Here is a 13,499-nt window from a genome sequence, read left to right as displayed (position 1 = left end):
AACTGTCTAAATCAGCTGCAGCTTCAAGCACCTCCAAGGAAATGGAGTTTGCAGGAGCCATAAAATAACAGATGTCAAATGAGGTAACAGAAGGCTCTGACATCCTATGATCATCGGCAGATTTGAAGACTGCGAAGTTTTTCTATCATTTCCTTCATCCAGGTCAAATGCTGCTCAGATGCACACAATCAAGTATAAGAAATGAAGGCGCCAGGAACTGGAAGGCATTCTGGGTCTTCCTCTCTCTTCTTGGACTCGGGAGTTTAAGATGCCAGGAACCAAAAAAAAGCAGAAAATGTATGTTTCCTTACGTTGATTCCTTTTTTTTTTTTTAAAAAAAGCTGAACTTCTGAAAAGGCAATCTACAGCATGAAAGACTGCGTACTGAAAACCAGCTACCCATTTGCCTTCCTGTGCATGACAAGGGCCTGTGGGGCCCTGGGGCCTTTCACGTGGGCGCAGAGGGCTGCACTGCTCCCGGACTCCTCTTCAATACTGTGGAATACTTGTTCAAGTACAAGTACAGTTATTTAAAAGTTGCTTTTAGGGGGTGAGGGGAGGAAGTGGGATGGATGGGGAGTTTGGGGTTGGTAGATGCAAGCTATTACATTGAGAATGAATAAGCAGGGAGTCCCTGCTGTACAGCAAAGCCAACTATATCCAGTCTCTTGGGAGAGGACATGATGGAAGACAGTATGAGAAATAGAATGTATGTATGTATGACTGGGTCACTACGCTGCACAGCAGAAACTGACGCCACTGTAAATCAACTATGCTCTAATGTGCATGAACGAATGAATGAATGAATGAGTAAATAAATAAATAAATAAAATTGCCTTTGAATTCTTTCAGGGAAAACATTTTTCAGGTGACAAATACATCCGGTGTCATTAAATTCTTTCTTTACGTAGGAAATGAGAGAACTAGTGGGAGAAGCCGGTAAGAAAACCTTCCCCACACAAATTGTATCAACTCTCCCGGTGATCAACCTGATTTAAGTGACCCTGCAAATTCTGTTAACTTGTCACAGTTATTGCTCTATCATAACTAAGATAAAAATAGCAGAAGAAATTACTACGAATCATATCTCAGCAGCTCGCTTGTGGCTCTTTCTAAAATTAACTCACTCTTTTTTTTTTTTTTTTTTTTAAATGGAGGTCCCCTCATGGTGCCGCCGAAACAAATCCAACTAGGAACCATAAGGTTGTGGGTTCGATCCCTGGCCTTGCTCACTGGGTTAAGGATCTGGCATTGCCATGAGCTGTGGTGTAGGTTGCAGGCGTGGCTAGGATCCTGCATTGCTATCGCTGTGGCTGCAGCATAGGCTGGCAGCTGTAGCTTCGATTAGACCCCTAGCTTGGGAACCTCCAAGGGTGTGACCCTAAAAAGCAAAAAAATTAAATTAAATTAAATTAACTCACTTTTTTCTAAAATCAGTAACTCTGCAATCATCAATTTATTGGCCGGATGTTTGCCTAGCAATATGGCACTGAGTGTACATACGGCTTGGTTGGTTTTTCTTCTAAGTTCTATTCAAGGATGTGATGTTTTACACTGGATATGGTGAACCAGAGCTTAATACTGTCTGCTAATAAAGTACAGCAACCTTCTTAGTAAATAGATAATTGAGCATGCATTCAAGATATTTTAGCTTCAAACAAATACATGGGAAAAAGAAAAATTCCCATAAAATAATTAGTATATATAAATTTAAGTAAGATTTTTTTTCACCAATAATATCTACAGAATTCTATGACAGAGCAGAGTTTCTTATCTAGGGTCTAGAATAAGCTTTGGCTCTGTGAACACTATGAAATTACATGCAAACTGGAGTATCTGGGCATTTTTCTTGCTGAGAAAGCTCTTAGCTTTTATTTGATTCTCAAAGGGATGTTGGATCAAATACAGAAAATTATGAACCATAATAAAAAAATGACTGGCGAATAAAGATTCTGTCTTGTATTAGTTAAGATAAATGAAAATCAGCTTGCTTTAACTTTCTTCCTTCAACCAAGGGGAGAACAGTCTCTTATTTCCCCTAAAGAATTAAGATATTTGCACCATAAAACATCTTGGGACATTCTGTGGCACACAGCCCAAGTATTTCAAAAGCAATATGCTTGACAAATTGAATGCTCAAGAAGATCCCATTTTTTTGCCCCGAGAAATATGGCTCACTTTCAAGTCCACTAAAGACGGTTGTTCTATTGCTATGCAAGTGGCACAGAATCGCTTGATTAAAAAACTGTGACTGTTTCTCCTTCACTTGTGTCTTAGAAACACTCAAAAATAAATGAAGGGATATTACATGAATTATAAAGAATTATCCACCTGAACAATACGTACGGCATTCCTTTTCATAAATATTTTGTATAACGGCTGGTGAAGAGAGAAAAAAAAAAAAAAACAGCAATAAGGGGGTGCCTATGAAAGACTAGCAATGATGGCTAATTTGGTCATCTAGCTTCTTTGAAAGATTACTCGGCTTCTGGTATTTATCTCAGGCTATCTCTGGGAAAAGAAAGACAAAACCGAACATACCTTGATTAATCACCAGAATTTCACGAACGTAACACTATAAATCAGAACGATAAAATCGTGTAGGACACATCTTTTAGATTTATCACCATCTTGATGCTGTTAATATGAAACTGACCTCCTCAGAAACTGATCTAGGTACCAGCATCAGAAATTTCAAGTGTTTGTTTTGTCTAGACCTAATACCTATCGCAAGTCATAAGCAGAAGGGCTTTTTTGTTTGCTTGTTTTTGTTTTTGCTTTTTAGAACCCAACCTACAGCATATGGAAGTTCCCAGGCTAGGGGTCAAATTGGAGCTACAGCTGCTGGCCTACACCACAGCCACAGCTATGCAGGATATGAGTCACATCTGCAACCTACACCACAGCTCACGGCAATGCTGGATTCTTAACCCACTGAGCAAGGCTAGGGATCAAGCCCACATCCTCATGGATACTAATCCAGTTTGTTACTGCTGAGCCACAATGGGAACTCCTAGAAGTGCTTTTATTTTATTTATATTTTCCCCCACACTCCACTAAAGACACTCAGCTGGAATCTCTCCTGCCTTCCACAAAAAATTTCAGTGAATGCCAGTGATTTCCAAGCCTCCAGACCCTCCCTGTCCCTGGGGGTCAGCTTGCTAAAGAAGGAGCTCAATTGGCAGGTGGTTCTCTAAGCCTCTGTTTACTCCTCTGTAAGATGGGAGTTCCCGTCCTGGCTCAGGGGTTAACGAATCCGACTAGGAACCACAAGGTTGTAGGTTCGATCCCTAGAGTGCAGGTTCAATCTTCAGCCTCATTCAGTGGGTTAAGTGCTGTGAGCTGTGCTGTAGGTCAAAGATGCGGCTTGGATCCCAAGTTGCTATGGCGGCAGCTGCAGCTCCAATTCGACCCCTAGCCTGGAACTTCCATATGCCACACATGCAGCCCTAAAAAAAAAAAAAAAAAAAAAAAGCTTCTAAATCTGAGGCCAGTATCCAAACAAATGGCAAGTCCAATTTGCAATGGCACAAGCTGGTAGTCAGTGTATCGTAAGGGCTACAGGAGAACCAAGGAGGAAAGAATTGGAGTGTGTGTTTGTGCATCTGTGAATGGGGGAAGGGACAGGTAGACAGAAAAGGGGAGAAGAGCTAGAAAACCCTATCCTTTCTGCAATAGAAACAGCTACTTAATGGAAATCCTGTGAAATCAGATTGTTATGATCATTACACAACTACAGATGTGATAAATTCATGTGAGCAATAAAAAATAAATTAAAAAAAACCCAGCTAACTAAGAAACTCCTCCTATGTCTCCCAAGAGTTTTTGCTAGATACCCTTATATTCCCAGAAAGAGAAAATTGACTCCATTTTTGTCCTGAAAAATCTGAGTTTTCCCCAAATGTCTCGGCTTTATTTATAAAGCAATACCCCCACTGTTTTATGTGCATGTCTTCTAAAAGATAAAACCATCAAGGGGTTTGGCTAAAGAAGAAAGTACAAAAAGAAAACACTTTTTTCAAAAGACTGAGTTCTGCTATTTTCCCTCCCCTAAATCACCCTTTGTTAAGTATTTTTTAAAACTTCAAAACGCAAAAAAACTCAACCCACCAACCAAACAAGCCTACTGGTAAGGCACAGAATCTAATACCCGATGTCTGTTAACTATTCTGAGTCTTGGAAGTGTTCTAATTATTTTTCCCACTTTAAGGAATCTGTGTAAAGTTTCCACAATCACAAGTGCACTGAATCAGAGTTAGAGCATTTTATTACTTCTGGGCATTAGAGGACTTTTCAAAAGGATCATACCAGTAAAAATAAAACAAAATAAGACAGCAAACCATGAAACAGCCAAACGTTACTCATACGAGAAAGTAACGCTGTGGTCTGAGTTCACACTGACTTCTCTTGCTGTCTCTGCAATTCCTCTTTCTGGATCTTTTTCCTTCCTTCCTTGTTTCCCTTCACATGCATTTTTTTCCTGACTTCTCATTCTGTTCTGCAGTTCCTTCTCCAGCTCTTTTCTTTTCTCCCCTGGTTGCTAAACATTTTGCCTTTCACTGCCTTCATAATGAATGAGCCTGCCATGAAAGCAAGCGTCTGAAACCAAGACCATAAAAGCCTTCGTTAAGCCAAAAACCTTATTTACTATAACTGGCATTCTCATTTCAACAACAATTCAGTTCCTAGCAGCAATGTGCAGGACAGGTATCATTACAGGGAGAACTGATACTTCCAACAGCCTCTTGGGTCTCATTTAAGAAGCTCAGACCTCCCAAGTATATTAAGGAACATAATTCTCAATTCTGAATGAGTCCTAAATACTTGCATTTTTCTAAGAAATAAAATGCTAACCACTTTTGGCATAGGATACTGACTGCACTATCTGATAATGAAACTATGCATATCGACCCAAGTAATGACTAAGGGTTGGTTTTCAAATTTTGCAGCCACGTGGCAAATTCAATGATTTTAAATATGCTTGTTATAAAGACTACAATATACAGTACCCTACCCAGCTTGTAATTTAGAGCTTCCAACACACACACACACACACACACACACACACACACACACACACAATTTGTCAAGAGGAAAGATTCACTCCTACTCCACAACTTATAATTACTAATCATCATTAATTTTGATAAAGAAGGCTTAACACTTCACTGCAAATGCTCTCTTAGATACTGAACACTCATCTGCATGGGGGAAACTGAAGCACAGAGCTGAGAAAGACGTGCATTGCCTGGGTAGGGCATGGAGACCTTTAGAAAGAAGTCTTAAGTGGAGGACGCAGCCCAGGAGAACTGCCAGGCACTGCAACACTGCCTCCTCCATTGCCACTGACTGGAAGAAAGAAATGCTCCAAGGTAAAGGCCATGCACACTAAGGCTTGTCCAGCACACAGTGACCAGAGCGGCACCAACAAGGACTCAACTTGCCAACATGAAACACGACATCTAGCCTCACTGTGTGGATTCTCTTTATTTGGTGGCTGACAACGGAGCTCTGAAAACTATAAGCTGTACTTTTATGGTGCTGCTCGGTACCATAGTTAGGATAATGAAATATGGAATCCTGAGCTATCAGAGCCAAAGAAAACTGTTTCAGTAACTAGTTACATTGTCAAGGGCAAGGTGCGGCCATGTGCTGCTATCCAGAAACTCCCTACTAGTAATGGTATTTGACCCCTGTTAGAACCATAATTTTATACCTATAGGTAAACAATGTATGTAAAAAAACATTTAATTATCAGGATGATTCTATGTGCCCTTTAGGCACAAAAAGTCTTCAAGAAATATTGAGTTGTGATTTTCCTGAAAATGAGATAAAAAGAGAAAAGTCATAGATAATTGATAATTTTTTTTAGGGCTGCACCTGCAGCATACGGAAGTTCCCAGGTCGAATCAGAATAGCTGTCAGCCTACACCACAGCAATGTGGGATCCAAGCCACGTCTGCAACCTATACCGCAGCTCACGGCAACACTGGATCCTTAACTTGTTGAGTGAAGCCAGGGATCAAACCTGTGTCTTCATGGATACTAGTCAGATTTGTTTCTGCTGAGCCACGAGGGGAACTCCATAGAATACATTTTATTTTATTTATTTATTTTTTTTGTCTTTTTGCTATTTCTTTGGGCCGCTCCCGAGGCATATGGAGGTTCCCAGGCTAGGGGTTGAATCGGAGCTATAGCCGCTGGCCTAAGCCACAGCCATAGCAACATGGGATCCAAGCCTTGTCTGCAACCTACACCACAGCTCACGGCAACGCCGGATCGTTAACCCACTGAGCAAGGGCAGGGACCGAACTCGCAACCTCATGGTTCCTAGTCGGATTTGTTAACCACTGCGCCATGACGGGAACTCCATAGAATACATTTTAAAAGCAGAAGACTTGGTAAACAAATTTGGCCCAATGCATTAAAACTACTTTAAGAAGTGTTAATTCACACTAGCAATTAATTACTAAGGAAATCACTTATTAAGTCACTGGTCAAATCATTGCTCAAATTCCTCAACTGATCGTCAAAACACTAAAATTTACCCTTCACAAAAACAGCAGAAAAATGCAAAGGCTATATCGACAGAATTCTAGCACAAAACCTTCAATATCAGAGTGCTATCATTTTCCCCCTTTTTAATAGACCTACAAAAGCCAAGCTTATTCATTATCTCCTTTTTCAAGTATTTTTTGGTTTGGGCTGATAAAATAGAAAGACACTTATGTCCTGGGATCATTTTAGGAAAACATGAATATCATATCTCTAACGTAAATGCCCATTAAAATGCATGGGGGTAAAAAGCCTTTTCTAAAAGGATAAAATGGTGAGTTCCCGTTGCGGCTCACCAGGAAGGAAACTGACTAGTATCCATGAGGACGTAGGTTTGATCCCTGGTCTCGCTGAGTTGAGTTAAGGATCCGGCATTGCCCTGAGCTGTGTGTAGGTTGCAGATGCGGCTTGGATCCCATGTTGCTGTGGCTGTGGCGAAGGCTGGTGGCTACAACTCCGATTAGACCCCTAGCCTGGGAACCACTGTATATTTCAGGTGTGGCACTAAAAAATAAATAAATAAATAATAAATATATAAATACAAGGATAAAATGAGCCCTCAATTTCCATGCGATCAGAAAGAAATGTAAAGGTCCAAAATGCTAGAGACCTCATGTTCCATAGCCCCGAATAACACCTGACCAGAACACTAAGTATGCCGTATATTTTCAATAGGTTGCTACCAGTATGAAACAAATATCTATTAATCTAACTGCAAAAGTACTTTTCTCCTCTGTAATTAATGACTCGAGTATTTCCATGGCTGGGTATCAGATATCGGGTGAGGAGGCAGCAGTATAATTCTTGATTAACTGAAGAAAAAAAGGGAAATTCTCTCTCTCTCTCTCTTTTTTTTTTTTTTTGTCTTTTGTCTTTTTAGGGCCACACCCGTGGTATATGGAGGTTCCCAGGCTAGGGATCTAATTGGAGCAGTTGCTGCCGACCTATGCCAGAGCCACAGTAACACCAGTTCCGAGCCTCGTCTGCAACCTACACCACAGCTCACAGCAACACTGGATCCTTAAGCCACTGAGCGAGGCCAGGGATCGAACCCACAACCTCATGCTTCCTAGTTGGATTCGTTTCCACTGCGCCATGACGGGAACTCCAAAAGGGGAGATTCTCAAAAGAGTGAATCTGCACTAGACATCTGGTAGATAGGACTAAACCAGACTGCATATTAAAAAAAAGAAGAAGAAAGAAAGAAAGCAGAGAAAAAAAAAGGAAAATGAATACTTACTCTCTAAATTCTTTCTCATCCCAGAAAACCAAATACAATTATACCTCCTGATCATGATCCTACACTGACGAATCTGGACTAAAGGAGGTGCTGTTGTTCCCTGCATGACATTACATCTAAGGAACTGGACGTGACATTGAATGTGCACCGAAAGAAGTGAATGGCTTATTATAAGCAGTTTTGTACCAAAGAAACTGTGAGAGTTGGCTTTTGTGAAATGTAAGCCTCATTTATGGAGCCAGCCATTGAACACAGGTTTAACTGAACACAGGTTTAATATTAAATATTTAATTTAATATAGGTGTAAACTTTTGGCCACTAGTGTGGCCCTAAAAAAAGAGCAAAATTAAAAAATAAAAATAAAATAAAATAAAAATTTGTTAAGTCAGAAAGAGAAAGACAAATACCATATGATATCACTTATATCCGGAATCTAATATACGGCACAAATAAACCTTCCCACAGAAAAGAAAATCATGGACATGGAGAACAGACTTGTGGTTACCAAGGGGGAGGGGGAGGGAGTGGGATGCATTGGGAGCTTGGGATTAATAGATGCAGACTATTGTCTTTGGAATGGATAAGCAATGAGATCCTGCCATATAGCACTGGGAACTGTATCTAGTCACTTACGACAGAGCATGATAATGTGAGAAAAAGGAATGTTTATGTGTATGCATGACGGGGTCACCTTGCTGTACAGCAGAAAATTGACAGAGCACTGTAAACCAGCTATAATGGAAAAAAGAAAAATCATTATAAAATAAAAAGAAAAAAAGAAAAAAGCTCACAAAGAAAAATAAATAAAATAAAATAAAACTTTGCATTCTATAAAATAAAACTGTGCATTCTTTAGTCCAGCTTCGTCAGTGTAGGACCACAATCAGGAAGTATACCTTGCATTCTATGAGGTATGTCTCCAATGTCACCACAGTGGCTGATAAATGAGTGAATTAAACTTTCTTTAGATGAACCAATCTCTATGAATATAAAACAAAACTAGGTCTTAATTTCTTTTCTGTACTCTCCAGGCTGGTTGCCTTTGGGGAGAGGAAAGTTAAGGATAAAGCAAATTCACACCATCAAAAAAAATTTTTTTTGTCTTTTGTCTTTTTAGGGCCACACCCGTGGCATATGGAGGTTGCCAGGCTAGGGGTCCACTTGGAGCTACAGCTGCCGGCCTATGCCAGAGCCACAGCAATGCCAGCTCCGAGCCACGTCTGGGACCTACACCACAGCTCACAGCAATGCCAGATCCTTAACGCATTGAGTGAGGCCAGGAATCAAACCCGCAACCTCATGGTTTCTAGTCGGGTTCATTCCCACTGCGCCACCACAGGAACTCCCACACCATCAAATGCGATGTGTGGAATGACTAGACAGCTATGCTGAATATTCTCAGCAAGGCAGAAGCAATTTTTGCATCATTAGTCAGGATGCTGCAAAGGCACTGCTGTACCAAAGGAGGCAGGCAAGAAATCCCAAGGGCTCAGAATGCCGGCTCTCCTGGCCCAGCTCATTTTACAAGAAATTACAGTTGCTAATGAATACATGCTCCACAGTCAGAAAAACAAAACAAAACAAAAAAACCCACATTCTCCAATGTGACTACAGCAAAGAAAATTAGGCAGGAGATACCTAAGGGGCTAAATCATAAATGTGCCTCTGAGTTGTCTCAATCAATTTATAAATCTTTTGATTCTCCAGCATAAGGATTTCTGTTTTGGTTTCACCAGGTTTGAGAAGAATACTAGAAATAATAACCATAAGGTAACAAAATATAGTCACTAAGTCCCCACGTGAGTTTTAAACAACAAAACAATATACCTACACTGGCTTGTGATTTTCTTCACTCTACACATTGATTTAGAGTAATAATGGAAAGCTAAAATAAAAATCATAGCAGAAAGAAATAGCTTTTCTTTTTTTTCTTTTTACATCTGTGCCTGCGGCGTATGGAAGTTCTTAGGCTAGGGGCAAACTGGAGCTGTAGCTGTTGGCCTATGCCACAGCCACAGCCACACCAGATCTGAATCACATCTTTAGCCTACACCACAGCTCCCAGCAACACTGGATCCTTAACCCACTGAGGGAGGCCAGGGATCAAATCCACATCCTTATGGATACGAGCTGGGTTCTTAACCTGCTAAGCCACAATAGGAACTCCAAAAGAAATATTTTTATTTAAAAATAAGTATATTTCAGGAGTTCCTGTAGTGGTGCAGCAAAAACGAATCCAACTAGGAACCATGAGGTTGCGGGTTCAATCCCTGGCCTCACTCAGTGGGTTAAGGATCTGTCGTTGCCGTGAGCTATGTATGGTGTAGGTCACAGATGAGGCTTGGATCTGGCGTTGCTGTGGCTGTGGCATAGGCTAGCAGCTGTGGCTCCAGTTTGACCCCTAGGCTGGGAACCTCCATACACCACGGGTGAGGCCCTAAAAAGACAAAAAGACAAAAATAAATAAATAAAATAAAATGCAAGTGATAGTAGTTCTGTCCCATTGAAATTTGATCCTAATGGAAAAAAAAGTAGAGGAAAAAAAAATAAGTATATTTGATACAATGTAGGATAATATGAGGAAAAGCATGTGTGTGTGTGTGTGTGTGTGTATACATACATACACATGTGAATGACTGGGGCACTTTGCTGTACAGCAGAAGTTGACAGAACATTGTAAATCAAGTATAATAGAAAAAATAAAATTTTAAAAATAAATAAATAAGAAGTATATTTGGAAAAGGGGCTCGTGTAAGAAAGGTCTAAAAAATTATCCTTTGGATAAGCAGCTCTCGAATACTGAAGGCAGCATTAGTCAATTATATACAGTGATTCTCACCACATTTTAAGGGCATTCACAACTCTAATTTAACAGCCAAAATAATCTGTACATCACCCATCCATTATCAAAAACCACCCACTAGAGTATCATCTTCTAATATGTGAACCTTGTTTTGGGTCTTATACTTAAGAATCTGGGAAGTTCCCATCATGTCGCAGTGGAAACGAATACTAGTATCCATGAGGGATGCAGGTTCGATCCCTGGCCTCGCTCAGTGGGTCAGTGATCCAGCATTGCCATGAGCTGTGGTGTAGGTCACAGACGTGGCTCGGATCCCCCTTTGCTGTGGCTGTGGCACAGGCCAGAGGCTACAGCTCCAATTGAACCCCTAGCCTGGGAACTTCCATATGCGGTGGGTGCCGCATTAAAAAGCAAAGAAAAAAATCTGAACTTTTAGAGGAAGAAATCTTAAGATTAAGACAGAAATCTGGACTACTGCCTGGACTCAGAAGATTCCAGAATATTGAACAATTTATATTCCAACAGTATTCCGAGACTATCAAAAAGGATGACAAGCTGCAACAGTGCCATCCTTTTTTTGCTTGAAACAGTGAAAAGTCACAGTGCGAGTTAATGTGAGCATTTCTATTGTACTTATTCTTGAGATGGAGGAATGACAGCTGTACTTCCAATACTTACACATGACACATAATCATATGTGTACAAATACGAAACAAATATATATATAATAGACACACATACATACAAAATACATACTTCGTTGTAATCATGAAAGCAAGGGAAAAAAAAAAAAAAAAAAACTCCAAACACTAAGTTGGCTCAAGTAATATTTTCCTTAAGATCATTTCCCTGGAATTGTACAATTGAGTTCATTACTTACTATTCTGGAAGAAAAAACACACAACAACTTGGTATAAATACTTCAAACTCAAATGTCTAGACAATTTGGCCTAGAATCTCAATTCAAAAGTCAACTAAAAATCTCAAATATGCTTTTGTTTTTCTATTTCTACTAATGACGAATAGGATTTTAACTTTTCCTTAGTATCAAAAGCTAAACTGGCCAGAATCCAGTACAAAGGATTTACAATGGAAAAAGAAAATACTTGAGAGAAGTGTAAAATCTGATTTTTACAACATAATTGATTAAAAATGCCAATATCTACTTAAATCTAAAGTATATGATCACTGTTGATAGGAAATAATCTGTTTGCATTCCAGTTTTTTTTTACAAAGATAATAATCATCCTTACGGTGATAAAGTTGCAAAGTTAAATCAAAAACACCAAATCAGAAAAGCTGTGATCTAACCACTTCTACATTCCCTAACAGCCTTGACATTTTCCTGAGTTTTCCTGTGCAAATATGGCAAAAACAAACACCACTTCTGCCTCAGAGACAACAGCAGTTACTTCCTTAAACAACAAAATTTTAAAATGTGAGGTAACAAGATAAAGATCTATATTTAAGGACAATTCTGAAGGTAAGAAGTGGCAGAAAAACCCTTATTTTTAGAAGAGAAAACAGTTCCTTTTTAAGCAGTCTTCAAAAAACATAAGAAAGATGAAGCTTTTAGAGCCCAGCTTTTGAAATTCAACTTGATGTAGTTTTCAATAGACAGAAAGATGGAGACGTCAAAATGGAATTCAGATAAAAGACAGACATCATGTTGGGGCCACTCATTCAGCTGTAAGTTAGCAAAGTTGTATCCAGCATAAATATATATATATATATATATATATATATATATCTATGGCTGCACCCATGGTATATGGAAGTTCCCGGGCCAGGGATCGAATGTTAGCCTCAGCTGCAACCCACGTGTGCTGCAGGTGCTGCAACGCCAGATCCTTTAGCCCATCTCACTGGGCCAGGGATGGAACACACCTCTGCAGAGACCAAGCAGGTACAGTCAGATTCTTAACCCACTGTACCACCAGCGGAAACTCCTCACTTTTATATTTTAAAGGAGAAAAATTCAACTTCAGGTTGCTTAATGTTCATCCATAACTGTGAAGGCTTTCATAAAGGCCAACAAACCTGCGTAATAAATGCTTCTGCCTGGGATCAAATACCTACGAAGCATCTAGCCAGTTAGAAAACTTAAAGACTAGCACATACAGGTAGGCAAACACAGAACTGTTACCTTCAGCTGATTATTGAAAATATCAATCTCCTGGAGTTTCGATCTAGTTTCTTTCTCCACTTCATCCAGTTGGTCTCGGAGCTGCTGCCGAGCTAGTTCTTTTGCTTCTAAAGCTCTTTTGAGGGTAAGAAGCGAATCTCCTGTTTGAGAAAAACATTGCAAGATGAGAAAAACAACCTGGCAGTTAGGAAAAATGGTTTGTCATGTTGTCCTTTCAATTAAGGAAGTTCTTGCCAGTAAAAAAAGGAAAATGCCAACTTTAGAAATAAAACACCTACTGTGCAAACTGTTCTGCTGAACTTGTTTTAATTGGTCATTGAGTATCTGTTTTTCTGGAATAAGTCTCCCAAGCATTTGCTGAGACTCCTAGAAGAGAAAGAGAGGATAGCAATGAATGATGGAAAAAACGACCATATTTAGATCCAAAGTCCAGGCAGGCAGTTTTCTCATCCCTCAAAGACTCCTAATCAGAGGGTGTAGAGAAAAGGGAACCCTCTTCTTACACTGTTGGTGGGAATGTAAATTGGTACAACAACTATGGAGAACAGTATGGAGGTACCTTAGAAAACTAAATATACAACTACCATATGACGCAGCAATCCCACTCTTGGGCATATCTCCAGACAACCTTTCCTTGAAAAAGACACATGCACCCGCATGTTCACTGCAGCATTATTCACAACAGCCAAGACATGGAAACAACCCAAACGTCCATCAACAGATGATTGGATTAGAAAGATGTGGTACACATAAAC

The 13,499-nt window shown here is 39.8% G+C and overlaps 1 protein-coding gene across 26 annotated transcripts in view; it reads right to left on the bottom strand.

The window, feature by feature from the left end:
- ITSN1 (intersectin 1) overlaps window positions 1-13,499 on the bottom strand; it is a 247,605-nt gene that overhangs the window by 101,989 nt on the left and 132,117 nt on the right. For all 26 annotated transcript variants that reach the window (XR_014825148.1, XR_014825152.1, XR_014825153.1 and 23 more), the window contains 2 exons: window positions 13,023-13,110; window positions 12,745-12,884 (listed from right to left, as the gene is read on the bottom strand). Coding sequence is in view for 20 of the 26 variants with exons in the window: in XM_084992010.1 (XP_084848136.1) it covers window positions 12,745-12,884; window positions 13,023-13,110 (228 nt within the window). In the remaining 6 variants the exon portion in view is untranslated. The remainder of the gene's footprint in view (window positions 1-12,744; window positions 12,885-13,022; window positions 13,111-13,499) is intronic.

The sequence above is a fragment of the Sus scrofa genome, chromosome 13 (assembly GCF_054392235.1).
Source record: "Sus scrofa isolate SSC_HxYL_T2T_F1_AM1 chromosome 13, Sscrofa_HxYL_maternal_Yorkshire_Landrace_v2.0, whole genome shotgun sequence".
In the NCBI taxonomy this organism is placed as follows: Eukaryota; Metazoa; Chordata; class Mammalia; order Artiodactyla; family Suidae; genus Sus; species Sus scrofa.
The sequence above is the reverse complement of the archived record's forward strand: the minus strand, read 5'-3'. Positions and strand labels throughout refer to the sequence as shown.